General features: G+C 45.6%; 1 protein-coding gene across 2 annotated transcripts in view; it reads left to right on the forward strand.

Annotated features, from left to right (window-relative positions):
• Positions 1-27,996, forward strand: part of NBEAL2 (neurobeachin like 2) — a 492,927-nt gene that overhangs the window by 436,690 nt on the left and 28,241 nt on the right. For both annotated transcript variants that reach the window (XM_030196875.1, XM_030196883.1), the window contains 9 exons: positions 1,739-1,863; positions 5,463-5,603; positions 6,540-6,670; positions 12,427-12,536; positions 18,906-19,023; positions 21,950-22,047; positions 23,345-23,461; positions 25,386-25,475; positions 27,462-27,571. In XM_030196875.1, coding sequence (XP_030052735.1) covers positions 1,739-1,863; positions 5,463-5,603; positions 6,540-6,670; positions 12,427-12,536; positions 18,906-19,023; positions 21,950-22,047; positions 23,345-23,461; positions 25,386-25,475; positions 27,462-27,571 — 1,040 coding nt within the window. The remainder of the gene's footprint in view (positions 1-1,738; positions 1,864-5,462; positions 5,604-6,539; positions 6,671-12,426; positions 12,537-18,905; positions 19,024-21,949; positions 22,048-23,344; positions 23,462-25,385; positions 25,476-27,461; positions 27,572-27,996) is intronic.

Below are 27,996 nucleotides of genomic sequence, written 5' to 3' on the forward strand. Positions count from 1 at the left end.
CATTGGTTTAGGAACTCCATTAAGGTTTTAGTGTTGGTGTCATGTCATTTTTCTAGGTGTTGATTAATATCACCTAGTAGAAGGCCCTCGGTTTGGTTTGTACAAATGATTGATGTGAAGTCTATGAAGTCATCTTGCAAATTTGGCCAGCTTCCTGGAGGATGATAGAACAGTATGAAACATGTTTGACCAGTTAGTGTTTTGTTTGTGATTTTTGCATGTCAACATTTTAATTTCTGGGGATCTGTGTTTAGCGATAGGCTCTACTGTGAAGGAGGATTTATATATTAGTGCAACTCCTCCTCCTTTTTTTTGGGGGGGGGGGTTCTGTTAATGTGTATTATTTTGTATTCCGATGGGCAGAGCTAGAGTAATAGAGGGTCATCTTTGAGGTGTAGCCACGTTTCCGTCTCAGCATTTACCGCCAGCTGATTTTTTATCACAAGTTAAAAACACTAGCATGACTTTGTAAAAGGCCCCCTAATTACTCTGTCCATAAATTTTTCTGATCTTCTTTTAAAGAAAAGTTTCAAAATCCAGTCCTTGTTGGATTCCAATGCAAAAATCAACAATCAAAGTCCCAGATTGTAAAGTTGGATCACTAGAAGTTTCCAGTATATCCAGAGGACTCAAAGAATCTAAAGATAACATTTGGAGCATTAGGACCACCCCCTACCAAATTCTGTGTTTTCTTATAAAGAGGTAGATAATACAAATGAGTAATAGGGGAACAGCAATCTCTGGTACTTTTAAGATCTCAAAAATGAGCATGCACGTGATGTGAGGGGAAGAGCAGGGCAGTCAATGCGACAGAGAGCCGGAGACCAGCGCTGGACAAACACTTCAGCTGGCGGGGGTTGGGGACCCCCGCCAGCCAAACCAGGGGGGCACCAGAACCAATTTGGGGGGACCCAGGCCCCCGTGGCCCCCTGTAGCTACTCCACTGCTTCACTTATTTGAGGAACTCTGAGGGCCCTGGCTACACAGTGGCTGAAAGTTATGTTGCCCTCTGTACATGTTCTGGGCAAGAAGTTTCTGACGCAATACTGAGTTGCATCAGCTAAGTGGGCCACAAGCCGTTCTTGCTAAGGAGCAAATTCATGCTAAAGTTCAATCTGCTTTAAGGCACAGTCTGTACAATAAATTGCAGGAGGTTGTTAAACTCCATATTACAGCTCTATAGCCAGGAGTCTGACCCCTACATGATTCTTTTCAAGGTTCCAGCAAGTTCAGCTGCTCCCCCCCCCCCCCCAAAAAAAAAAAAAAAACACACTGTTTGGGCATGGGCAGAAAGAATGATCATAGCTTCAGCTACACAAGCACATGAGTCATTCCTTTCAAAGTGTAGATGTACACCTTAGGTTTGTAAGCTAAATTGTGTTCACAGTCACATCACGGTAGCACTCTGTCACGCCAAAGCTAATGTAAGAAATGTGCCCCAGCACAACATGAGTTTGTGTGATGCCATTTAGATGGGCTGATATTTATAAGAATGCTGCTTCGTTGACTAACAATATGTGGTCCTGGTTTACAAATCTTGGATACTAGAATTTAAAAAATATTCTTTAAGGGCGAGGGGGAAATGATGTCGGCATGGCCTCAAAGTTTAGAAGAACAGAGCTACTGATGCAGCCCTTGGGAAGAGTTCTTAATAGTGTGTTACCAGTGGGACAGTGTAATGACTGGGGCTCAGGGAGGAGGAAAGATTTGTCATTTAACCACTTCTGTTTCTCTTTAGTTTCCATGGATTCTGCAGGACTACGTCTCAGAGACTCTTGATCTGAGTAATCCAGATGTTTTCCGGGACCTTTCAAAGCCCATTGGGGTGGTGAATGAGAAGCACGCCAAGGAGGTGAAGGAAAAGTGAGTTATTAGGGGGATAGGAATGGAGTGGAGGGGCCTTGCAGAGGCATGACTAGGGGTCACCTACTACTACTACTATTTATCATTTCTATAGCGCTACAAGGCATACGCAGCGCTGTACACCATACACAAAAAGACAGTCCCTGCTCAAAGTGCTTACAATCTAGATAAGACAGGTAAACAGAACAATTAAGGGTAAGGGAATAAAGAGGTGAGCATAAAGGACAGGGCAAGTGAGTGGCAGGGCCGCCGGGGCCGGGCCCAGGTCAAGACCGCCCCCGGGGCCCCCCCCCCCCCCCGAGATTGCATCGTGCCCCCCCCACCCACCCGAAGTCGCCGGGCCCCCCCCTCCACCCGCTGCCGGGCCCTCTCTGAACTAACCTGAAGCGCTTTCACCTTCGGAGCAACCAGCAGCAGCAGCGCAGACCTCTCCTTCCTTCCGTGCCCCGCCCTCGCGGACGTTACATCAGGCGAGGGCGGGACACGGAAGGAAGGAGAGGTCTGCCCTGCTGCTGCTGGTTGCTCCGAAGGTGAAAGCGCTTCAGGTTAGTTCCGGGAGCGACAGCGGGCGGGCCGGACGGCAGCGGCGCCGCCCCCCCCCCCCCCCCCCCCCCCGGACTTTTGTCCCCCCTGTTCCCCCCTCTCGGCGGCCCTGGTGAGTGGTGGTTAGGAGTCAAAAGCAGTGGTATCTTATTCTTTGGCTGATCACCTAGCTTACAAATTCACCCGTCCCATTAAAGACATCAGGAATCTTGTCCTATTACTGCGATTACTGTGAAGAACAGAGTTCCCCGCTGGTAAAGTTAGAGGTGTACATCCAGTTTTGTTTTTTAATTTATATTTTACAAAATAAACAAAGATAACAATAAGAATTAATCACAACCATCCCCAGCTAAATTAACGACCAATGCATATAGCATACCATGTTTATTTTATTTTATTTATTTACATCAATTTATATACCGTATCTTATTGTTACTGCAAGACAGAACGGTTTACAATTTATAAAAAAAAAAGCAGTACAATAAGTACAAATTGGACAAACATTAGAACTCCAATCATTACAGGAAAGCACAGCAAACCCAACAAACTAGCTACATAAGATGAAAACAATATAACTCATGATTAATACACAGGAGAACACTGCAGATACAAAATTAAATACATAATATAATCTACACAGACAGATAATACAGTTTTGACTTAGTATATATTACAGATGCCCATTTATAACCTTTCTTCCATTATCACTACGCAGCAAATTAAAGACCCCCAAACAGCTAAACCCTCCACATGTATATTGCAGTTGTGCGCTCTGTGCATTCACTTGCGTATTCTTTCACACACACATGTATATTGCAGTTGTGTGTGTGTGTGCTCCGTGCATTCACTTGCATATTCTATGAAACACATGTACATTGCAGTTGCAACTCCACCTCCACCCAGACTACACCCCTGGAACAGCTGTGCACAGTGTGCATGTAAGAACCTGCCATCTGTCGACTGTGCATGTTATACAAATTGTTTCCTGCCCATAACACATACCTTTTACATGTGGAAAATGCTGAATCATATTATCTCCTTTGGAGTAGATATTTTGCTGGCGGCAGTCAGTGTTATGCTGACTACTGCCAGCTTTGTTCTTAGGGTATATAAAATACTGAATGGAGTGGAACGGGTAGACGTGAATCGCTTGTTTACTCTTTCCAAAAATACTAGGACTAGGGGGCACGTAATGAAGCTACAAAGTAGTAAATTTAAAACAAATTGGATAAAATATTTCTTCACTCAACTTGTAAGTAAGCTCTGGAATTCGTTGCCAGAGAATGCGCTAAAAGTAGTTAGCTAAGTGGGGTTTAAAAAAGGTTTGGATACCTTCCTAAAAGAGAAGTCCATAAGCCATTATTAAGATGGTCTTGGAGAAAATCCACTGCTTATTTCTAGGATAAGCAGCATAAAATATATTGTACTGTTTTGGGATCTTGCCAGGTACTTGGGACCTGGATTGGTCACTGTTGGAAACAGGATACTGGGCTTGATGGACCTTCAGTCTGTCTCACTGTGGCAATATTTATGTTCTTATATCTGGACAACCGTGCAGCCAGATAAAACCAGGAGTGTGTTTTATGTGGTCCTAGTCGGTTAAATACTGAATATTGGCACTTAACCAGAGAAGTGCTGACTCTGCCCCCGGAGCGCCCAAAGAGTAACCGAGCATTTTCAGCAGTATTGTCTGCTTAAGAGCCACCGAATGTGCTCAGTTAACCCCAGACATTAGCCAGGACCCCTTCATGTATAAGGTCTGGTGATGTTTTCCCTGTCCTCTAACTGTTTTGATATTACTAGCACAATCCTGTTTCTAACTCTGGATTTAAAAAAAAACAATTTCCTTCTACCTGTCTGAGCTTCCCATGTATCGTCCGGTTAAATCTTTATTACTCAGCCAAGAAACTTTCTAGTCCTTCTAAGGAAATTGTGAAGGCTGCTCTTTTATTTATATCAGCAAAAGGGATATATTTTATTTAAACCTGAACAGTTGTCTGCTTTTTTGTTTAGCTGCTCAGGCAAAGGATCTGGTTTTAGATAAGCTGGATTCAGATTTGTCTTTGGAATGTTGATTTTATTTTTTTGATAGGTCTGGTTTAATGTGAGAATTGCTGTTTGTATTAGTTGAGTTTGCTTTTCTTCTTGGTTCCCTTGAACTGAGGACTTTTTGTGATTATTTAACGATTTGTATGGTGTGTTTTTCAATGTGAATTTAAAGTTTTCCACAAATAAATGTTTGGGGAAAATTAAAAAAACATAAACCTAGCACTGTTGTGGGGTAAATTGAACAAAATGTATTTCACTCCTACCCAGTGCATTTTTTCTAGCGAAAAAGGTGCTGGTACTCAAATGCCAGGTCACCCTTCAGGGGTAGGGTGATCACTGAGGGACCCACCCCACAATAGCCAAGCCCCTTGCAACCAGTCACAGAATCTATGACAAGGCAGAATTTGTCTGTAGGGCCTGAGCTCTTTCATTAAAACTTGGGGACCATGGGTCAATTTTAGCAGACAATAGAAAAGGTGCCGGTACTCAGTACCCCCAAGTATCCCCTCAAAAAAAGCCCTGCTCCTACCCCAGTCCTTCCCACTACTGGGCTGACCCTAACAGCACAAGCAGGGTATCAGTGTCATTGTATCTGCTGTGGTGAAAATGCTGCAGGAGCAGGCAATCTGGATCACTCTATCCTGCTCCAAGCAAAGGAAAGTGAGAGGTGATTTATCATGCCCTAGTGCTTCATAATGACTCCTCTTTCCCAATCTGTGTTGCCTCCCCGTGGTCAACCCTCAAACGCACAGCTATCCCATTCCTTAAACTGAACACAGAATGCTGTGCAAATTCTGCTATGGTCTGGCTAGTGCAGAGGGACCAACATCTTTAATGTCTTCCCAGCCCTGATGATAATGTTACTAAGAAATGCAATCTCTCTTACACTCTCCAGGAGCCTGGGAGATACCCGTGTACAGGTACTAGGTGAATGTGTGTTTGATGGAAGTAAACAAATAAGCCCTTTCTTTGCTGGTCACTCAGTTCCCTCTCTTTCATTTGCTTAGGTTTGAGAGCTTCGAAGACCCCACAGGCACAGTTGACAAATTTCACTATGGCACCCACTACTCGAACGCAGCTGGCGTAATGCACTATATGATTCGGATGGAGCCTTTCACTACACTGCACATTCAGCTGCAGAGCGGCAGGTGAGATGGAGAGATGCATGCAGTTGCAGAACCATAAAGGTGGAAAAGAACGACAGTGTCCCAAGGAAATCCCCTAGTTGCTCCTGTGATTTCTGTGGGGCACCGTCGTTCTTTTCACTCCCTTATCTGCTCCTGAGATGCATGCAGACCACTCTGGTACCATCTGCATCTCCACTCTCTTCCCGCCATGCCTCTCTGACACTGCTTTCTCCTCTGCCCCTCTTCCCACTCATCCCTCCCACCCCCATCCACCAGGCATCCTCCACAGTCCCTTTCTCACAGCTTATGAGGGAAGCTCAGGGCTGTGCCAAGGGTCTGTGGCGCCCCCCTGCAGGAGATCAGTTGGCGCCCCCCCCCCTGCAGACGAACAGTTGGCGCGCGCCCCCCCCCCCCCCCCCCCCCCCCCCCGTGAAAATGATCGCTGCCCTCCCGCTCCCATGTCCCAACTGCCCGCCCTCTTCTCCTCCCCAAGATCCCTTTTAAATTTACCTCTGTCCGGCAGCGAAGGCGCGCCACAGCGTCAGTGAAGGAGGCGGCGCTCCCGACGTCTCTACTAGTCTTCCCTTCGCTCAATGTCCCGCCTTCTTCTGACGTCATTTCCTTGACGTCAGAAGAAGGCGGAACACTGAGCGAAGGGAAGACTAGTAGAGACGTCGGGAGCGCTGCCTCCTTCACTGACGCTGCGGCGCGCCTTCGCTGCCGGACGGAGGTAAATTTCAAAGGGATCTTGTTGGGGGGAGAAGAGGGCGGGCAGTTGGGACGCGGGAGGGCAAGGTAAGCATGGCGCGGCGGGGCGCCCCCCAGAGGACGGCGCCCTCCTGCCGTGCTTACCTCGCTTACTGTGTTGGCACGGCCCTGCTTCTGCACCATATATCTTACCTTCTAGAAGTCTTTGCCTGCTATTACCTTCCCTCTTTCTGTGTCTTCTGCTGTAAGGTTTGACTGCTCTGACCGACAGTTCCACTCGATTCACGCTGCTTGGCAGGCACGCTTGGAGAATCCCGTGGATGTGAAGGAGTTAATCCCTGAATTCTTCTATTTCACGGACTTCCTGGAGAATGGAAACGGTAATGGAAGGGAGCCCCCTTGTGGAGAATGTGGGTTAGGATTTAAATCATTGCAAAACATTTTGAGTAAATGTTGTGGCTGTCTTCTGTAACTAGGGGTGGGGGAGGCCATATTTTCAGGCTGTAGTAGAGAGATCTCTGCCTATTGTCTATGATATGATATGAACTCTGGAATGCACTCCCAAAGGCCGTGAAAATTACGTATGACCACCTCAACTTCCGGAAATCACTAAAGACTTATCTGTTCGAAAAGGCATATCCTAATGATCCAACTTAATCACCTGAATCCAGCGACTCAAGTAAACTCAGGCTTGTTTTCAACTTAGTGAACTTTACATAACTTCCCCCTCTATGTTTTCTAATGTGTCTGTACATATCTATTTCATTTGTAATACATTGCTCTATATTTGTTTATTGACTGGAGGACGCTTTCGCCCCACGGTGCTATGTAAGCCACATTGAGCCTGCAAATAGGTGGGAAAATGTGGGGTACAAATGTAACAAATAAATCAAACATATAAACGGCGAGTGACTGACTCGCTCGCAAATGCGCAGTAGAGACTTCCCTCTCTGTCCGGCCCCCCGCATCAATACGTTATGACGGGGGCGGGACAGAGGGAAACTGCGCAAAGCCGCCGAGGTCGCTACCGCTCCCCCCCCCCCCGCCCGAGGTCGCCGCTGCCGCTCCCCCCACCCGATGTCGCCGCCACCAGCCCTCCACCCGGCCCTGGCCCTCTCTCCACTACTGAACTTACATCCATTCGCCGGAACGCAGCACGCACATCAGCTGAGCTGCCGTCCGCCTTCCTTCCCTGCCTGTGTCCCGCCCTCGCTGACGTTACGTTACACGAGGGCGGGACACAGGCAGAGAAGGAAGGCCGACGGCAGCTCAGCTGATCTGCCCTGCTGCATTCCGGCAAATGGATGTAAGTTCAGTAGCGGAGAGAGGGCCTGGGCCGGGTGGAGGCCTGGCGGCGGCGACTCCAGGGGTGGGGGGGGGAACGGTAGCGGCGACCTCGCAGGGGGAGCGGTGGCGACCATGCGGGGGGGCCAGCGTCGACCTCCGAAAGCCCCAATACCAGCCCGTTTTAACGGGCTCAACGGCTAGTAAATAAATAAAATAGCGTGGGCTATATATTTTTTTATTTTAAATATTTTGTGGTCCAGTACGTTTTCTCTTGCTCTTTCAGGATTATAGCTGAATCAGAGTCAGCCTGTGCTGGGCTGCAGTGTGCCTTGAGCTCTCATTCAGAGCTGCCTGAGGATTCTTCCCTACTGTACTTCATAAGTTCTTCACCTTCCTCTGCCATAAATGTACTTAGCCCATTCATTGTAGTGATGCCCCTTCAAAGGGAAGAAAGAGGAGGAAGGGTCCCTCATGCAAACGTGAGCAGCCAAACCAAAGAAGTGAGGTAGACTTGAGAAGGATATCAAAGTATCAGTGGCGTTCCTGGGGGGGCTGGCACCCGGGGCGGATCACCGTTGCGCCCCGCCCCCCGGGTGCAGCGCCCCCCCCACCCCGATGCAGCGCGGCCCCCCCCCCCCCCGGTGAAAGGACACCCCCGCGAAGGAACCCCCCTCCCTCTGCCGGGTGCACGCCGCTGGGGGGGGGGGGGGGGGGGGGGGGTGCCGCGCGTGGCTGCCCTCTGTTGGTCCATGCTTCTTCTCTGCCCCGGAACAGGAAGTAACCTGTTCCAGGGCAGAGAAGAAGCATGGACCAAAGGAGGACAGGCGCGCGCGGGCCCCCCCCCCCCCCCCCCCCAGCAGCGTGCTCCCGGGGTGGACCGCCCCCCCCCCCTAGGAATGCCACTGCAAAGTATAAAAGTCTTTAATACATAAAAGGCATAAAACTGACCCAACACGGCCGTGTTTTGGCACAAAGGCCTGCCTCAGGGGTCAAACAAACCTTTTGTGATGTGGTAACAAAACTTAGCTTTGGAAAAGATGTCACCAAAGCGAGCATTTCCTACTGGAGATGAAACAGCGGTTCGGCAACCAGGATTTTGACATCTTTTCCAGAGCTAATTTTTGCTACCACAGCACAAAAGATTTGCTTAAAACCTGAAGCAGGCCTTTGTGCTGAAACACGGCCGTGTGGGGTCGGTTTTATGCCTTTTATGTATTAAAGACTTACATACTTTGATATCCTCCTTGAGTGAGACCCCTTCACCAGGGATCACTGACCACAACTCGCTCCAGAGCCCAATTTGCCAGCACCTTAAGCCTGGCCACTAAGTCGCAGTTGCATGTTAGCAGAGACTCTATCCCCCTTCCCCCCAGCATGCTGAACATTATCTCTCCAGCTGGTTTAGGAAATGAAAGCTGAACCTAGGAATCAAACTCAGGTCTTCCACATAGTTTGTAGACTTGAATGAATAAAGCAATACTAATAATACAGAAAAGTTCAGAAAAAATTATGTTTCCCAAAATCAAATTATTGGAGCCAAATATGTGTGATAGGGGGCCTGTGAACTTATATTGCCTCTCATTGATGTAAGATACCTGTGACCATGCATAAATAATTTAGAGAGTGGCAAGGTTAGATTTTGGAGCAAGGGTCAACAAACTACCTGCATTTAGTACTGTTGTTGAAGCATCCCCTAGCCAGCAATTTCAAGGAGAGGGCAGGGAATCATTACATCGTAGACACCAGGGCAATCATGTATCAGGACAAGATCTTGATGGATCATGGATTTGATATACCACCTTTCTGTGAGACAACCAAAACCAGCTTACATTTATTATAAATGCAGGTACTTTCTCTGTCCGTCTTAAGTTTTTGCACCTGGGTTAATGGAGGGTTAAATGACTTCCCAGGATCACAAGAAACTGCCATGGGAATCGAACCCAGTTCCCCAGGTTCTCAGCTCACTGCGCTAACTCATTAGGCTGCTACTCCACTCCTAGAAACTGGATCAAGACGGATCTAGGGGTAATGGTCTTAGAAGGCTTCAGCATAGCTAGTCAATGTAATAAAGCAACTGGGGAAAACTAAACAGTATTCGGGAGGGTACATTTTCAGATACAGTCAGCTAGAAACGGAAGTAATACCATCTCTATATAGGTCAGAAACAAGCCCCCACTATGAGTACTGTGTTCAGTTCTGGAGGCTGTATGTTTAGAAGGACCTTGAGAAAATGGAAGCTGTTTAAAAAGTGCTACAAACCTCTATGTAAGGCCTGCAAGACAAACCCTACAAAGAAAGGCTTAAGACACTCCAGTTGTCCTCTGGGCGAAAGAAAGGATGGGGGTGTGACAGAAGCATTCAAGTATTTGAAAGGCTGTAGTGAAGTACACCTAAAACATAATTAGCAAGTAAAATGTCCACTTTAAGTTTTTTCTTATTGGAGGAAAAGACTTCAGTTGCTCTGCTTTTTGTGTGTTAAATACACTTTCTCAATGCCGGGCGAGCTTCCTCATTAGTCCAAAAACCTCCAAATTAACTTACAATCTCTTTTTAATAGAGTTAAGTTTAAATTGCTTTTATAATTTTTTTGCCAATCTGAGTTAGAAAGGGCATTTATCTGAAGCGTGGCTTCTGCGTCGTGGTTTGCTCTACAGAGCCTCTGTTTCACAATAGCTTCATCAGGAGACAACCCAATAGCCAATCGTTCTGTAATAAAGTACAGAAAGGTGAAATGATAGGACATGAAACTCAATGACAAGGGATAACAGTATGAAGTTCCAGGGAGGAGTTTCAAAGGAATCATGAGTAGAGGAGTGTGGTAGCCGTGTTAGTCCACTCTTAAGGTTATCAATAGAAAAATAAGATAATACCTTTTTTATTGGACATAACTTAATGTATTAAGTTATGTCCAATAAAAAAGGTATCATCTTATTTTCTTTTCCATGTTTTAAAGGAATCATGATAAATTACTTCTTTACCAAGAGGTCAGGAAATACTACTACTACTTAACATTTATAGAGCACTACTAGGGTTACGCAGCGCTGTACAGTTTAACAAAGAAGGACAGTCCCTGCTCGAAGGAGCTTACAATCTAAAGGACGAAATGTCAAGTTGGGGCAGTCAAGATTTCCTGAATAGAGGTGTAGTGGTTAGGTGCCGAAGGCGACATTGAAGAGGTGGGCTTTGAGCAAGGATTTGAAGATGGGCAGGGAGGGGGCCTGGTGTATGGGCTCAGGGAGTTTATTCCAAGCATGGGGTGAGGCGAGGCAGAAAGGGCGGAGCCTGGAGTTGGCGGTGGTGGAGAAGGGTACTGAGAGGAGGGATTTGTCTTGAGAGCGGAGGTTACGGGTAGGAAATGCTTAGAAGAGCCTACCTACGAAGGTACTGGCAACCAAAACTGACAACATTTAAATATAGTCTGGTTTTTACTACATCAACAGTGAAGATACATGAGAGATTTGCATACATTGAAGACAGTGTATGCAGACCTATTGTATGCAAAATTGTTTAACGAATATCATGATAAACCAGACTGGCTGGTAGAGTGTCATGGTCATAGCAGGTTAATAGAGGTTAGAGGATGACAGATGGAAGAAATGAAGAAGAGGATGAGCGTTTGGGGGACCAAAGATGGGAAAACACAGACCAGTGGCCAGACAGTGACGGTACAACTGCATCAGACTTGCTTAAACCCTAACAGCAGCGGTAGGGCTGCAGTAGGCTGCCATGGATAAACCATAGGAGGAAATATTTTTTAATTCAAAGAATAGTTAAGTTCTGGATCTCACTGCCAGAGGATGTGGTAACAGCGGTTAACGTATCTGGGTTTAAAAAGTTCCTGGAGGAAAAGTCCATAGTCTATTATTGAGATAGGCATGGGGAAGCCACTGCTTGCCCTGGGATTGGTAGCATTGAATCTTGCTACTAATTGGTTTTCTGCCAGGTACTTGTGACCTGGATTGGCCACTGTTGGAAGCAGGATATGGGCTAGATGGATCATTGGTCTGACCCAATATGGCTATTCTTATGTTTTTATAACTACCTTGAGTGGCGGTTGCAACTGCATCTGACTTCCAAGGAAGCTGGGTTGATTTATAAAGAGGAACCATGGATAAGACCAAACACCAATGAGTAGGGGGAAACTGGATGCTTTGAGGCAACTTCCTTGCTAGCTTTGGGCAGCTAGTTACATATTACAAAACTTGCTAGTAAGATGCTGGAAAGCCTAAATTAAATTAAGTATAGAACTGTTAAGAATCAAAGAGGAAGATGTCAAAACCTGGAATAGCCAATCAACAGTGGAGAGGAGAAGCCAGCACTTGTAATGGAATCTGCATGTGCTTCAGGTGTGGTAAGAACAGGATTGAGAGGCTGACTAAACCCAGTAAAACAGCAGGCCATGGGGAACCTAAGATAGTACCAGCAGACTCTGACTCTCCGAAAACTGTGCCAGCAAGTTGGTGGTTGAATATTGCTTAGCAAGGTCAAGGGGATCATGGTGGCCAGATGTTTGGGCAGGGGCCTCAGCAGTTTTGGTTGCTCGGATTTTTGCAGGGCTTTGGGGGTAGGTTTGGGGAAAGACCAATTTGATGTGAAAACCTGTGCATTAAATTATTTTACTAGTAACTTACCAGGTTTTGACTGCTGCAAAAATCTATAGAATAAGAATTCCCATCAGGGCAATGTCCTATCACTGGAATCCCCTCACCATGCCTTGCCCAACCTAACCTATCTGTCATGTTGAGACCATGTGCACTTTCTGCGCTTTCTCTTGTACCAAACGCAGAACATTCCATTTTTTGCTGTGTTGGCTAAGAGTGGTCTTTTTTCCTCCTCTTTTCATGATTAGTATTTGATCTTGGGTGCCTTCAGATGTCTAATGAAAAGGTGAATGACGTTGTCCTCCCAAAATGGGCTAAATCCAGGGAAGACTTTATCTGCAAACACAGACAAGCTCTGGTAAGATACAGCTTTAAAGTTCTTGTACTTGCTCATCATTCATTCTTCCTTTGGTCTTCCTCCGTTTCTTTATTTTCTTATCCCTTACACTCCTTCCATAGACTTTGTTCCTCCCAACAGTATCTACTAGTTATCTATCGCTATTTGTGGATCAGATTGGACCAGAGGTCATCAACTACAATCTTTGAGAGCCCACAACCCAGTTGGGTTTTCAAGAGTTCCACAATGAATATGCATGAGATTGATTTTGCATGTACTGGTTCCATTGTATGTGTAAGTTCCACAATGAACCCGACTGGGTTATGGTCCTCGAAGACTGTAGTTGCCCACCCTGGATTAGACTCTAACCTGTAATCTTGTTTTCAGATCATTGCCTGGTTCCTCTGAAATAGACTCCCCCTCTATATCTGCTTTGAAAACTTTTTACTGTACAAAGGCTTTTCCTTTGGATTGATTGTTATATGCATTTGTTTTCTGTACTTTGCCTTCGGCCGCCCTCAGCAGCAGCCCTTCCTTTTGGTTGTCCCTGTGCATGTCCTCTTCGTCCCCTTTTCTCCTTCATGTATTTTCCCTATTAAATTTTATTATATCCCCTAGTAGAATTGGTAATGTGAATTTAATTTGTTTTACATAGTTTATATTGTAATTCATTATAATTGGTGTAAAATTGATTTTCCTTTTTTTTCCCTGTGTCTTTGTTTTATCCCTTCCCACCCCCACCCTAATTTTGAAATTGTAAACTGCTTAGATATTCCAATGGCTTTGCAGAATTTCAAATAAAGGTGGTGATGATGCCTTGATGTCATCTGGCCTCAGGGCCAGCTTAACCATTGGACCAGATGATGCTCTGGCCCAGGGCGCCAGCGATCAAGCATGCCAAAATACCCAGCCTCTGACCTACCTGGTCTATAGGTTAAGCCTGTGGTTCCAAAACCTGGTCCTGGAGGCACCCCAGCCAGTAAGGTTTTCAGGATATCCACAAAGGATATTTACAGTATGGATTTGCCTATGGGGGCTGTGTGCAGCGGCGGGCAACCGGGCAGAGCCTCTGCACCCTCTGGCACTGCCCGGTTGCCCGAATGGTCAGTCTGTCCCTGGGGTAAGTTATGCCATTGATGCCAGAAGGAGAAGCTGAAGCAACCAAATGTGGACGTCTTGATGAAAGCTATGATGAAGACAATTCCCATGGGGAGTGGAACAGCTCTAAAGGATATCCAGGATCACAAACTGGAAACCTTATTGAAATAGGCTTTTGAAATTGTGGCCTTTGGGCTGCAGCACTTCTCTGCAGTGCTTATGTGTGAAGATTTGGGTACAGGAGTCTACAGTTGAGCTGCATGAGGAAGCACACTGTGATCTTCAGGAGATGGCTTGGCTTTTGGCAAGTCTGGATTACGGATCTGATGCCTTGTACAATCTTATCTGGACTTCTGCTAGGTCTATGGCATAGGCGGTTGGTGGCCCAACTGTTTGGGAAGGCTAAGGGGGGGGGGGGTCAGGGGTTGGGCTTACATCCATAATTGTCTGACAACACGCAGAAAAAAAAAGGAATAATAGTGAAAAGTACCACCCTAATTAGTATTTGGCATTTGTGTTCTATGTATGTTACCCCAAGGTATGCTGTCACCATGAAGTTTCTATATAGCATTCTGTAGTAATTTGGCTTGTTCTGTTTTCTCGATAGATGTATCAATATTTTACTGGCCTGCTGTAATATTTAGGGCACTACCTTTCATAGGTAGGATCCTTGTTTTGGAATGTTAGTGCTGGCATGGTAGATTTGCTCTAGATTCTGAGTAACTTTTTGTTTATAGATTTTTTTCAAATTACTTTACAATATATCTGTTACTGAGATTACCAAAACGTTTTTGTATGGTGAGTTTTATGGGGAAATGTCCTTGCTCTGCTCTGCATCCATTATTGGTGGAAGGCCCTCTGGGTGTGGCATGTATTTGGCTTCCATACCATATCTGTGTTGGAGGACCGTGGCTCAATGGGGGCTGAAGAAGAGTGCAGTCTCTTGTACTTCCCTTAGTTCTCAATTGACCACTGAAGCTTGCACTACTACCTTCATTGAATTAATTGGGAGTGAGGTAAAGGTGGAGCATGGGGTGGGGTAGGGACAGAGCATGGGTGCATCAGGTGAAAATTTGTTTCCTCATTCAAAAAGTTGGCAACTCTAGTGCCCACCCATCCAACCTGTTGGCCCACCCAAAAATTGTCTTCTGACTACACCACTGTCTTGCTCTGTAAGACATGAATTGGGCACGTCAAGTCTCACACATCTTATGGAGACATTACATTCAGTTATTTGCAGTGGCACTCAAGGGGGAGTTCCTAACTTCCTTGAATCTCAAGAAGGCATACTTCCACATACCGATCTGAAAGGCTCGCAAACGATTACTAAAGTTCACAATTCTGGGGAAGTGCTATCAGTTCCAGGCTCTACCATTTGGGCTGGCCATAGCCTTTGGACCTTCTTAGAGGTGAGAATGGAGGTGGCTGTGGTTCTTTGCAAGGAAGGCATACTGTTTCATCCATATCTAGATGACTGGTGTATTAGGGCCAAGTCTGAGGCAGAGCACAGGCAAGCCACCTCTCGAGTGATTCAGTTGTTGCATAGAGTGTCCTGTATCCTGGCGCATGCTTCAACATTCAGAAGAGAAAAGCTTTCCTGCCTGAGTAGAGGTGTTTGAAATTACAAGCTCAGATTTTTGAGGCCTGTTGGTGAAGAGAGCTCCAGGGGCATAAAATTTAAATGCAAATGCTAGATTCTATGCAGCATCTGCGGAAATCTCTGCTAAGACTGTTGGTCAGCGCAGACTCTGAGTTAGGAGTACCATCTTCCTTGGATGCCTTTAGCTTCAGACTATCTAAAGTGTTTGGTAGATACTCAAAATATGGTAAAGGGCATGGAAACACCCAATTGGATAGTTATAACAGTCTTGAATGGCTTGGAGACTCATTGTCAGGACTGGAAAGTGCAAGGGTGATGACTGTTATCCAAAGTGTCCTGCTGTATCAATTGTTTGGAAATGAGGGCCATACAGAGAGCAATGGAAGCCTTCAAGCCCCTGGTCCAGGGCAAAGCAGTCATGATAAATAGCAGTTGCCTAGGTCAATAGTCATGGGGGAATGAAGAGCGTAGCAGTAGCCCAGGAAGCTTCTGTTGTGGCATCCTATCTTCAGGCATTGGCAGTGGCTCACATCGCTGACATCCAGAATGTGACTGAGATTTGTAAAGCTGCAGCACGGTCCTTTTTGCATACTTTTTCTAAGTACCATGAGCTGGATGTCTTTTAAAGGAAGAAGCAGCATTTGCTGCAGGAGTGCTTAAGGCAAGGATTTCAGAATCCCACCCAGTTTGGGGGAGGGGTGTTATATCCCATTGGTTCTAGACTGGTCTGGTGGACTATAAGGATAGTAAAATTTGGTCTTAATGGCTAATTTTCTTTCCTTCAGACCAGTCTAGAGTCCCTCCTTGTTTTATTCTCAATCTAGGGAATTTCATTCTCAGGAAATTTTGCATTTCTCACAAGTTTATGGTGGTTCTTTGGCTGAGAGCCTGGATTCACCCCCCTGGGAGTATGAATAAAGGTTTTTTCCTATCTTGCTTTCCTACAGAAATACTGATAGGTTGATGCGGCATGGTACCCTATATAGGGCAGGTTCTCTGTTTCCATTTGCTGGTTGAAGGGCATCACCAATTTGTTCTGGACTGGTCTGGTAGGTCTCAAGGAAAGAAAATGTCTCAGAGCTATCAGAACTCAGAGCTAAACAATAGCAGAATTTTAAAAACTGCTGTAAAATTAGCTCTTAACTTGTAGTCCAAGACAAAAAGGACAAATTGAAGGATTGATTATGCAAACGTTGTATTTGAATAGAAAGTGGAAAAGCCCCCAGATAAATTGTACTTAAAACTATGCACAGCATGGTGTTTTTTGTTTTTTTTTTTGGGGGGGGGAGGGAGATTACTTGCAGATAAAACAGGTGCAAGCTTCTGCTGCTACTTTATCCCGAGGCATTATTCAGAGTGGAGGTACAGGCATACTTTCACTATGAAACTGGAACAAAAACTGTAGGTGTGAAGTACTTCACCTGAGGGGTAAAAGGGGCACTCAGGGAGCATAAGGCTATAGCAGACAATGAATTCTTTACTTCAGTCTCCACTAAGGAAGATGGTGAGATACCTGTACCAGAAATGATATCTAATGGTGATGCTGGAAGAACTGAAACAAATCTCTGTAAATATGGAAGATGTAATGGGGCAATTTGACAAACTAAAGAGTAGCAAATCACCTGGACCAGATGGTGAACTTGCAGAGCCATTATAAATATGTAATTTATCTTTAAAAACAAGCATGGGTCTGGAAATGGTTTGGTTTTTTTTTTTTTGGGGGGGGGGGGCAATAGAACACCAATTTTTTTAAAGGGTTCCAGTGGTGCTCCAGGAAATTATAAACCTATGAACATGGCATCAGTGCAGGGCAAAATGGTAGAGACTATTAAAAAAACAAAATTACTAAACATACATTTGTAGGCATGGATTAATGAACAAAGCCAACAGGGATTTAGCCAAGAAAAGTCCTGCCCCACCAGTCTACTACATTTCTTTGAAGGGGTGAATAAACATGTAGACAGAGGTGATCCAGCTGATATTGTGCATTTGAATTTTCAGAAGGCATTTGACAAAGTACCTTATGAATGACTCTCGAGGAAATTAGAAATTCGTGGGATAGGAGGCAGTGCCCTATTGTGGATTAAGAACTGGTTAAAAAATAGAGAACAGAGAGTAGGGTTGAATGGTCAATTTTCTGAATGGAGAAGAAGGGTAAATAGTGGGGTCTGTGCTGGGACCACTGCTTTTTAACATTTTTATAAATGATCTGGAAACGATCATTTATAAATAAGGGAGAGGAGGAGATAGTGGCTGCTGCAGATGGGCAGGCTGGATGGGCCATTTGGCCTTTATCTGCCGTTATGTTTCTAAATTTACTGATGACACAAAGTTGTTAAATCACAAAAGGATTGTGAAAAATTGCAAGAGGACTTTATGAGACTGGGCGAATGGGCATCCAAATGCCAGATGACATTTAATGCAAATGCAGAGTGATGCACGTAGGGAAGAGGACCCCAAACTATAGTTACATGATGGAAGGTTCCAGATTAGACGTCACCACCCAGGCAAAGGATTTAGGTATCATCAATGATGATACATTGAAACCCTCTGCTTAATGTGGAAAGGGTAAAGCGGCTAGGGCTCTTCAGCTTGGAGAAAAGGCGGCTGAGGGGAGATATGATAGAGGTCTATAAAATAATGAGTGGAGTTGAACGGGTAGATGTCAAGCGTCTGTTCACGCTTTCCAAAAATACTAGGACTAGGGGGCATGCGATGAAGCTACAATGTAGTAAATTTAAAATTAATCGGAGAAAATGTTTCTTCACTCAACATGTAATTAAACTCTGGAATTCGTTGCCAGAAAATGTGGTAAAGGCGGTTAGCTTAGCGGAGTTTTAAAAAGGTTTGGACGGCTTCCTAAAGGAAAAGTCCATAGACTGCTATTAAATGGACTTGGGGAAAATCCACTATTTCTGGGATAAGCAGTATAAAATGTTTTGTACATTTTTGGGATCCAGTTCACAAGTACCTGGCAAGATCCCAAAACAGTATAATACACTTTATGGTGCTTATCCCAGAAATAAGCAGTGGATTTTCACAAGCCCATTTTAATAATGGTTTATGGACTTTTCTTTTAGGAAGCTAGACAAACGTTTTTTAAACCCCGCTAAGCTAACTGCTTTTACCACATTCTCTCACAAGGAATTCCAGAGTTTAATTACACGTTGAATGAAGAAATATTTTATCTGATTCGTTTTAAATTTACTACTTTGTAGCTTCATCGCAAATCCCCTAGTCCTAGTATTTTTGGAAAGAGTAAACCAGCGATTCACGTCTACCTGTTCCACTTCCCTCAGTATCTTTTATACCTCTATCATATCTCCCCCTCAGCCATCTTTTCTCCAAGCTGAAGAGCCCAAGAAATAAGTACTTGTATACAATAGAATTTTACCCAAATGCCCAAAAGGTGATTTTAAAAGCCCTTATTTTTATTTGTATTATTTACTATTGGCTGATATTAGGAACTTGGCGGGGTGAATTGGTCCTTCCTATTTCTTGCATTTTAGTGCTGAAATATAAACTGGTAGGAAAGATATAAGGAAGCTACAAAAGCGACACTTAATTTTTTGGACCAAATACAAAACTGTATATGTTGTTATCACTTCCTGAGGCAGAGGATAAGGAATGTGTTCCTTTGGTAATCACACAGCACACAGATTATTGCTCTAATTCCTCTTTGTCTCCACTAGGAGTCGGAACATGTGTCTGCTCACCTCCACGAGTGGATCGACCTCATCTTCGGGTACAAGCAGCGAGGCCCTGCTGCCGTGGAGGCACTGAATGTTTTCTATTACTGCACCTATGAGGGTAAGAGACCACCCTAACCCCTACCTCTGGCAGAGCAGGCAGCTTTCTGGTATAGCGCTCAGCTACTGCTTGTACTAGTATGACCTTGTCTGCTTTCAATCTGTGAATGTACTCTGCACCTGAGTGTTAGGCAGTGGTGTGCTGGTAAATGTTTAACAACAGGCTCTCTCCCCGGTCCACCTCTGCGCCCCCGGCCCCCCCCCCCCCCCACACCACCTCTGCGTCCCCCCCCCTAATTGCAGAGCTGGCTATAGCCTGGGAGTGAGCCTGGGGAGGGGGGGGCAATGCATTACTCCAGGAAAAAAAAATTTAAATAATTCCAGGCTCCAATCTAATTCATGTTTAAAGTGGGATAAAATGCCATAAATAAGTAAATAAATATAAACTTTTAATGTTGAGCACCTGATTCTCAAAGTGAACATATTCCAAACACTATAATGAAAATAAAATGATTTTTTTCTACCTTTGTTGTCTGGTGACTGTTTTTCTGATCATGCTGGCCCAGTATCCAATTCTGCTGCTATCTGGCCTCGTCTTAACTCCGTTTCCAGGGCTTCCTTTCCATTTATTTCTTTCCTTTCCTCCTTTCTTCTTCATCTCTGGTCCTCAGCTTCTGCCTATTCATCCATGTGCAGTTTTTCTCCTCTCTTCCTTTTCCCTTATCTCATCTCCTTCCTCACTCTTCCCTCTCCTCCATCCATGTCCAGCATTTCTTCTCTCTCCCCTCCTCTCCCCCTGCCCTCCATCCACCCATGTCCAGCGACCCTTCTCTTCCCCTGCCCTGCATGCACCCATACCCAGTGACCCTCCTTTCCCCTGCCCTCCATCCACCCATGTCCAGCAGTGACCCTCCTCTCCCCTGCCCAGCATGCACCCATACCCAGCGACCCTTCTCTCCCCTGCCCTCTATCCACCCATGTCCAGCAGTGACCCTCCTCTCCCCTGCCCTCCATCCACCCATGTACAGCAGTGACCCTCCTCTCCCCTGCCCTGCCCTCCATGCACCCATACCCAGAGACCCTCGCTTCGGCACTGATATAACATAGAATTCAATGGCTGGAAGTGGTGGTCTTTGTCCTGTTACTGCTGAGGCTCCTGCAACAGAGCAGTGCTGAGCACTGCTGTTTCAAAGGATCAGAGGAGCCCTCCAGTCTGCATGTTCACCCCATGAAGCAGCGATTTATCGCATAACCCTTGTATTCCCTTTCTGCAAAGAAGCATTTTTTTTTTTACATTCCACCTGAATCTGCCCTTGATAAAGAAAATCACTCTTTCGAGATTCTTGAACACAGGTCTGTACCTAGGTTGGCATAACTGGTGCACCTATGATGGACTGGCACAAAACCCATGCCCTGCCACCACCGCTTTGCACTGCAGTGCTTGCCCCTCCTCCCTACTCTGAGGGTACGAAGAGACTGCTGAGTCACACCATCATAGGTGCACCAGTTATGCCAACCTAGGTACAGACCTGTGTTCAAGAATCTCGAAAGAGTGACTTTCTTTATCAAGGGCAGATTCAGGTGGAATGTAAAAAAAAAAATGCTTCTTTGCAGAAAGGGAATACAAGGGTTAAGCGATAAATCGCTGCTTCATGGGGTGAACATGCAGACTGGAGGGCTCCTCTGATCCTTTGAAACAGCAGTGCTCAGCACTGCTCTGTTGCAGGAGCCTCAGCAGTAACAGGACAAAGACTACCACTTCCAGTCATTGAATTCTATGTTATATCAGTGCCAAAGCGAGGGCAGCTGACACCCGGGGCAGCACGGCGCACCCTCCCCCGGAGCGCGTACTTACATCGGAAAGCGGCGAGGGACGGGCAGGAGGGCCGATCCGCCCCGACTGCACGTTGCTGGGAGCTGCGTACCCTCAGAGTAGGGAGGAGGGGCAAGCACTGCAGTGCAAAGCGGTGGTGGCAGGGCATGGGTTTTGTGCCAGTCCAGACACGCCACATTCAGTATTGAACTCCTGAATTCCCACGCTTTAGCTTTCTTCCCTCTATCCCCCCCACCCCTCATTACCACATGCCTTTACTTCTTCCCCCTCCTTCTGCTTAGCTTTGTCCTTCCCTGCTATATGTCAGGACCAAAACTGCAAAAAAACAAAACAAAAAAAACCTGTATGGAGAGTAGATGAATTGTTGGCTCATTAATTAGTTAGATTTATATTAGAGACCTCAGTGTGTTTCTTGTGGCTTTTAAACGTGGCTGTAACATCCACAAAACCACGTACCTCACAGGAAAATACGGCTCCAGTCCAAAGAGGCTCTAATTCCCATTTTGTACACCATCACTGGACTCTCACTCATGTAATTGTAGTGAAATTTCACTAGCATTTCACTGAACTAACACATTTGCTTATTTCCGATCTGACGAAGAAGGGAAACCTTCGAAAGCTCATCAAGAAATGTATTAAGTTATGTCCAATAAAAAAGGTATCATCTTATTTTCTTTTCCATGTTTTATTTTGTTTGATTTCTATTGATAAACTGAACATATTGAAATTTCACTACAGTTACACAAGTGAGAGTCAGTGATGGTGTACTAAATGGGAATTGGAGCCTCTTTGGACTGGAGCCATATTTTCCTGTGAGGTACATGGTTTTGTGGATGTTACAGCCACGTTTAGAAGCCACAAGAAACACACTGAGGTCTCTAATATAAATTTAACTAATTCATGTAGTCTCCATATTTTCATATACAGGGTTTTTGGGTTTTTTGCAGTTTTTGTCTATATTTTTCACTAGGTTTCTGTTCATTTTTGGATGTGTCGGGACCAAACACAAGCCCGTTGGATGAAAAGCAGCAGTGTTCTGTCTCTCAGTGATCCAGCATGCAATCAGTCCCTGTGGCAGTCTTTCTCTTCCCTGCCCCCCCCCCCCCCCCCAAGTACCAGAATATGCTCAAACTGAGCACATGTTCATTCCTAGGAGCCGTGGACTTGGATGCCATTGCCGATGAGGCAGAACGGAAGGCTTTGGAAGGGATTATCAGCAATTTTGGACAGACGCCTTGCCAGCTCCTAAAGGTAATGGGATACTGACAGAAAGCATGATTTGATATAGTAACAGGCATCTCGCAGGAGGAGGAACAGTATGAGCATTATGAATAAGACATTTTAAACACTGTCACACATTATACATCCCAGGGCACTTTTCAGATTACAGAGGGTCCATATTCAAAAAATTTGTCCGGCTGTCTTTGAGAATTAAACAAATCTTCACAATTAAAATTCACCTGTTTCCACTCATGACCCACTAAACTTTGTGCAAGCAAGTCACAGGACACACAAAATTTCACAAAACAGAGGCAGCACCAGGGGTGTTTGTATGGTACAGTGTAACATCAGCCAGTCAGGGTGTGATGTTTAATGGTGATTGGACAAAGCTACCCAGGTAGCTCTGACCAGACAAACAGCAGGTATAAAGTTAACCAGACAATTGTATCTGGTTAATTATAGACCAGGGCTAGTGTTAGATGTAATGGGGCCAAGGGCAGACACTGGGGACAGGGCCTCAAAGCCTGCTTGCAGCCTGTCCCTCTTTCAACTTCACAACCAAACAAAGCAAACACTGGGCCTTCAGGATTGAGAAAAATGTAGTTCTTTATTTATATTTTTCTCAATCCTGAAGGCCTAGTGTTTGCTTTGTTTGGTTATTTGGTTGTTCTTGTATACTGTATTTCCCCTCTTTCAACTTCAGACAGGTTTGGGGCCCTCTGACATAGGGGCCTAGGGCAATAGCCCTGGCTACCCACCCCTAATGCCAGCCTTGATTTAGACTGCATATTGAGCTTGTGTGGATTCAGAGTAGATAACTAAATAAAACTGTCTTATTTGCTCAGTTACTCTTTGAATACAGTCCTCAAAGTTATATAACCATGCTGATCTGGAGGAAAAGCTGGACCTGGCTAGAGAATGACACGGGCACAAAATTTGTCCTAGTCTCCTCCCCGTCTCCGTGGTTTGTCTCCATCCCCACCATGTCCCCACAGGCAGCGGCGTACCAAGGGCGAGTTGGTGGAGGCGGTCCACCCCGGGTGCACGCTGCTGGAGGGGTGCAGAGAGCAGCGGCGCGCCTGTCGGCTCCGCTGGTTCCCTGCTCCCTCTGCCCCGGAACATGTTACTTCCTGTTCCGGGACAGAGGGAGCCAGCGGAGCCGAGAGCCGCGCAGCTGCTCCCAGCAGCTAAAAATGCACCTGGGGGGGGGGGGGGGTGCGCATTGGCACTTAACCTTCTCTGTGTACAACTAGATTCCTCTCTGCTGTCTATTTTTGAACTTTTCTCACTCACGTTCAGCGTTTATTTTCCCCTTATGTCACTGAAGGAGCCACACCCAGCACGTCTGTCTGCAGAACATGCTGCCAGAAGGCTGGCCAGGTTGGACACCTACTCACCCAACGTCTTTGAGAACCTTGGAGAGCTCAAATCTTTCTTTGTTGAGGTATAGTAACTCTTTTTCCTCTCCCCTTATCCTAATCAGGAGTCAGAAATGTAATTGGGATACTGTGTGCATTGTGTGTTTTTCTTTCTTTTCAATGCCTTTCTCCAATCAATGCCAGAAATTTAGAGAGCAGATTACGTACATTACAGTTGGTAAATAAGTAGGAGATAAAATTAGATTCAACAATTTTTTTATTGATAACAAGGCAACCCAAAGATCCGACTAACAGAGCACACACAATCAAAACAAAGTCATACAAGCAGTCATCAAAACTGCAAACAATTTTATCCCCCCCCCCCCTTCAGAATAGGAGATGACGTTAAAGCAAATTGGAGAAAATATTTGTTCACTCATGGAATTATGGAATTCACTAGCCGTTCAGCCCCTAAAAACGGGCTAGTATAGGAGGGGGGGTTGAAAGGCCCCCCACCCCGCCGAGTTCGCCGCTGCCGCTCCCCCTCCGAGTTCGTTCGTGTCCCCCCCCCCCCGGAGCCGTCGCCACCCACCTTCCACCCAGTCGGGCCCTCGCTCCGCTATTGAAACAGCGAGGGCACGCAGCACACAGCTCTACTGCTGAGCTGCCGTGGCCTTCCTTCTTCTCTGCCTGTGTCCCGCCCTCGTGTGATGTAACGTCGTCGAGGGCGGGACACAGGCAGAGAAGAAGAAGGAAGGCCGACGGCAGCTCAGCAGAGCTGTGTGCTGCGTGCCCTCGCTGTTTCAATAGCGGAGCGAGGGCCCGACCGGGTGGAAGGTGGGTGGCGGCGGCGACTCCGGGTGGGGGGAGCGTTAGCGACGGCGGTGTCCCTCGCAAATGCGCAGTAGAGACCCTCTCTGTTCCGCCCTCGTCATCACGTACTGACGCGGGGGCGGGGCAGAGAGGGTCTCTACTGCGCATTTGCGAGTGAGTACGACACTCGCCATTTATATATATTGAGGGGCAGAGAGGGTCTCTACTGCGCATTTGCGAGTGAGTACGACACTTGCCATTTATATATATTGATTGCCAGAAAATTTGTTAAAAGCAGTTAGCTTAGCAGAGTTTGGACAAGTTCCTGAAAGAAAAGTCCACAAGCCATTACTGAGATGGACTTGGGAAAATCCTGAGATAAACAGCTTAAAATCTGTTTTACTTAGGATCTTGCCACATACTTGGACCTGGATTGGCCACTGTTGGAAGCAAGATACTGGGCTTGATGGAACTTTGGTCTGTCCCAGTATAGCAATGCTTATCTACTTATATGGTATAATAACGGTGAGGATTGCATTGCCAAGTAGTAGTGTTGGATCCTTTCTGAGAGGGACAGACAAATTAACGCTGGAATGGAAACTGAAGAAGTCTAACAGATTGAGCGACCCATGCTCAACTATTTTTGTAACTGGAGACGACAACTTCATGATCGAGCAAAGAATGGACCCTTCTGTACCTACGGCCCACAATGCATCTTGGGCTTTTCAGGGTCAGCATTGTTAGTACCTGGTGAAATTTTCACTTGTGTGATTCGTTTTGCCATTAAGTAGTTCCAGGGCTGGATTCGTTCTCTTTCTGTCCCTGTCTTTCTCTTTCTCTCTCATACAAAATGTGGTTTCTTATATGTTGTTATAAGCTGCTTAGAATTGTAGATCTGCAGCATAAAAATAGTAAATACATTTTCAGTATCACAGTATCAGATACATTAGAGTTAGGAAAAATCAAATTATGGAACTGTTATAGGAAGCAGGTCATTGACTTAATGTGGATCAATTTGACCAGATAACTACATAGATGGTGCTTGACGTCAACTGAATTGGTTTCTGGGAAATTACAGCCTTTTGTTTCTAACATGGCTGGCTTCTGAAATTTGTTGTAGCTCGTGCAGCAAAAGGTCTTAAGATTGACTGTAGTTTTCCAAATAGCCTCTTTGACAAACTGCCTTTTGTGCTTTAGGTGATGATGGATGGTGTCCCTTTGGTGAAGGCTGTGGTGCTCAAAAACCAGGCACATTCCTTTATCACTCAGGGATCCCCCGATGTACTGGTGAGTATTACTGAATCCATACTTTATTTCTATAGAAAGGTCAGGTGCTGTTTGCAAGGCACTTGACAGGGGTACTTGTCTTTCAAGCACTGTAGCAGTTACATAAGCAAAACACAAACTCGCTCGAGGCGGTTTCAAGATCCGCCTAGTGTTTAGGCTGAATATAAATTAATAATAAATGATAAAGACTTGATAGGCATAAGAGGGGCATAATTGAACGAAAACGCCTATCTCCATGGGCGTTTATCTCCGAGAACGGGTCCGTGAAGGGGTGGACCGAACCGTATTTTGGGAAAAAATAGACGCCCATGTTTTATTCAACAATGTGTGAGCTGGGCGTTTTTGTTTTTCAGCGATAATGGAAAATGAAAGCGCCCAGCTCAAAAACGAATAAATCCAAGACATTTATTCGTGGGAGGGGCCAGGATTCGTAGTGCACTGGTCCCCCTCACATGCCAGGACATCAACCGGGCACCCTAGGGGGCACTTTTACAAAACCAAAAAAACAGGTAAAAGAGCTCCCAGGTGCATAGCACCCTTCCCTTGTGAGTTGAGTCCCCCAAATCCCCCTCAAAACCCACTGCCCACAAGTCTACACCATTACTATAGCCCTAAGAGGTGAAGGGGGGCACCTACATGTGGGTACAGTGGGTTTGGGGGGGGTTGGACGACTAATAAGCATTAAGCAGCACAATTGTAACAGGTAGGGGGGATGGGCCTGGGTCCACCTGCCTGAAGTCCACTGCACCCCCTAACAACTCCTCCAGTGACCTGCATACTGCTGTCAGGGAGCTGGGTATGACATTTGAGGGTGAAAATAAAAAGTTGAGAAACTTCATTTTTTGTGCTGGGAGGGGGTTAGTGACCACTGGGGGAGTCAGGGGAGGTCATCCCCGATTCCCTCCAGTGGTCATCTGGTCATTTAGGGCACTTTTTGGGGCCTTATTCATGAAAAAACAGGGTCCAGGAAAAGTGTCCTAAATTCTAGCTAAAAACGCATACTTTTTTCCCATTATTGGTGAAATGCGCCCATCTTTGTTCGGCAGATAACCACGCCCCAGTTCCGCCTTCGCCACACCTCTGACACGCCCCCATCAACTTTGTCCGCATCCGCGACGGAGTGCAGTTGAAAACGTCCAAAAATCAGCTTTCGATTATACCGCTTTATTCGTTTTTGTGAGATAAACGTCCATCTCCCGATTTAGGTCGGAACTTGGGCGTTTTTCTCGTTCGATTATAAGCAGGATAGTCACTTAAACAAGCAGCACTGCTACTTAAGGATAAGTGAATGACTTATCTGCCCGTTTTTATACCAGTGCTGCTTGTTTAAGTGGCACCACTGACTATGCCATCCTAACTGACTATGCCCATGCCAGCCAGAAACACCACAAGATCAACACACACATACCTAAACCTACACCACCCAAGCTGCAAAAGAATTAAATACAAATCAACCTATGCATCCAGCTTCTCTTTTATAAACACGCAACTATGGAACGAACTACCAAGCACCTTGAAAACAACGCACGGCCTATCAAATTTTCGGAAATCACTAAAAACTTACTTATTCAAAAAGGCATACCCTGATGACCCAACTTAAATGCCTCGATCCCACAACACAACGAAACTAAGACTCGAATTGATCACAACTCAACCCTTCCTCCTTATTCCCTGATGTGTTTATCCTACACGAACCTTCTACATTGTCACTCTGTATCTGCTATACTGGAACTGGCGATCGCCATCACGGTTACTATGTAAGCCACATTGAGCTTGCAAATAGGTGGGAAAATGTGGGATACAAATGCAATAAATAAAATAAATAAATAAACTTAAAAAGGTAAGTTATCTGTTCAAAAAACAGCTCTTTATGTACGGGATGAATATCCTTGATTGTTGACTTGTGTTAAACTCTTCTTCCCTATGATATTTTAAGCAAATGTTCTACTACGGGCATTTCTGTCCTTTAATCTCCCTCGTCTCTAGGTCACAGTGTGTGCAAATGGGTTGCTGGGAATCCACAGCTGGTTGTCCTATGACAAAACCATCTCCAATTACTTCAGCTTCACCAAGGACCCCACCATTTCCAATGTCAAGTAAGTGCTGTGCAGTTTTTGTGCATCCATCTGTGTATACTCTAGCTTAGGGGAATTCATTCCCTGGAGGGGAGGAATGCAGCAGCACTTCAGACCTGTAGGTGTCGGTATGTTTTCACTGACAGCACCATCTTAGCCCATCAAGACTCTAGGGTTTTGGTTGTTGGTTGGGGACTTTAAAACAAACATGAGGAAAGGGTACTGAAGGCATGAGAAGCAAATTCAAATCTCATACTTCTTTTTTTTGTCTGGTCACTTAGGGATATGGAAATATGCTGTCCGGGCCATTGACCCTAAAAGTGACTAGAGGCCAACCGAACTTCAGTTTTGGATTTGGCACCAAAACCGGCCTAAAATGTGGGTTCATGTTTTGGCTGAAAATTCCAGTGCAATTTCAGCTGAAACTCTGCCCTGCCCCCCAACCC

Source organism: Microcaecilia unicolor, chromosome 1, assembly GCF_901765095.1.
Source record: "Microcaecilia unicolor chromosome 1, aMicUni1.1, whole genome shotgun sequence".
In the NCBI taxonomy this organism is placed as follows: domain Eukaryota; kingdom Metazoa; phylum Chordata; class Amphibia; order Gymnophiona; family Siphonopidae; genus Microcaecilia; species Microcaecilia unicolor.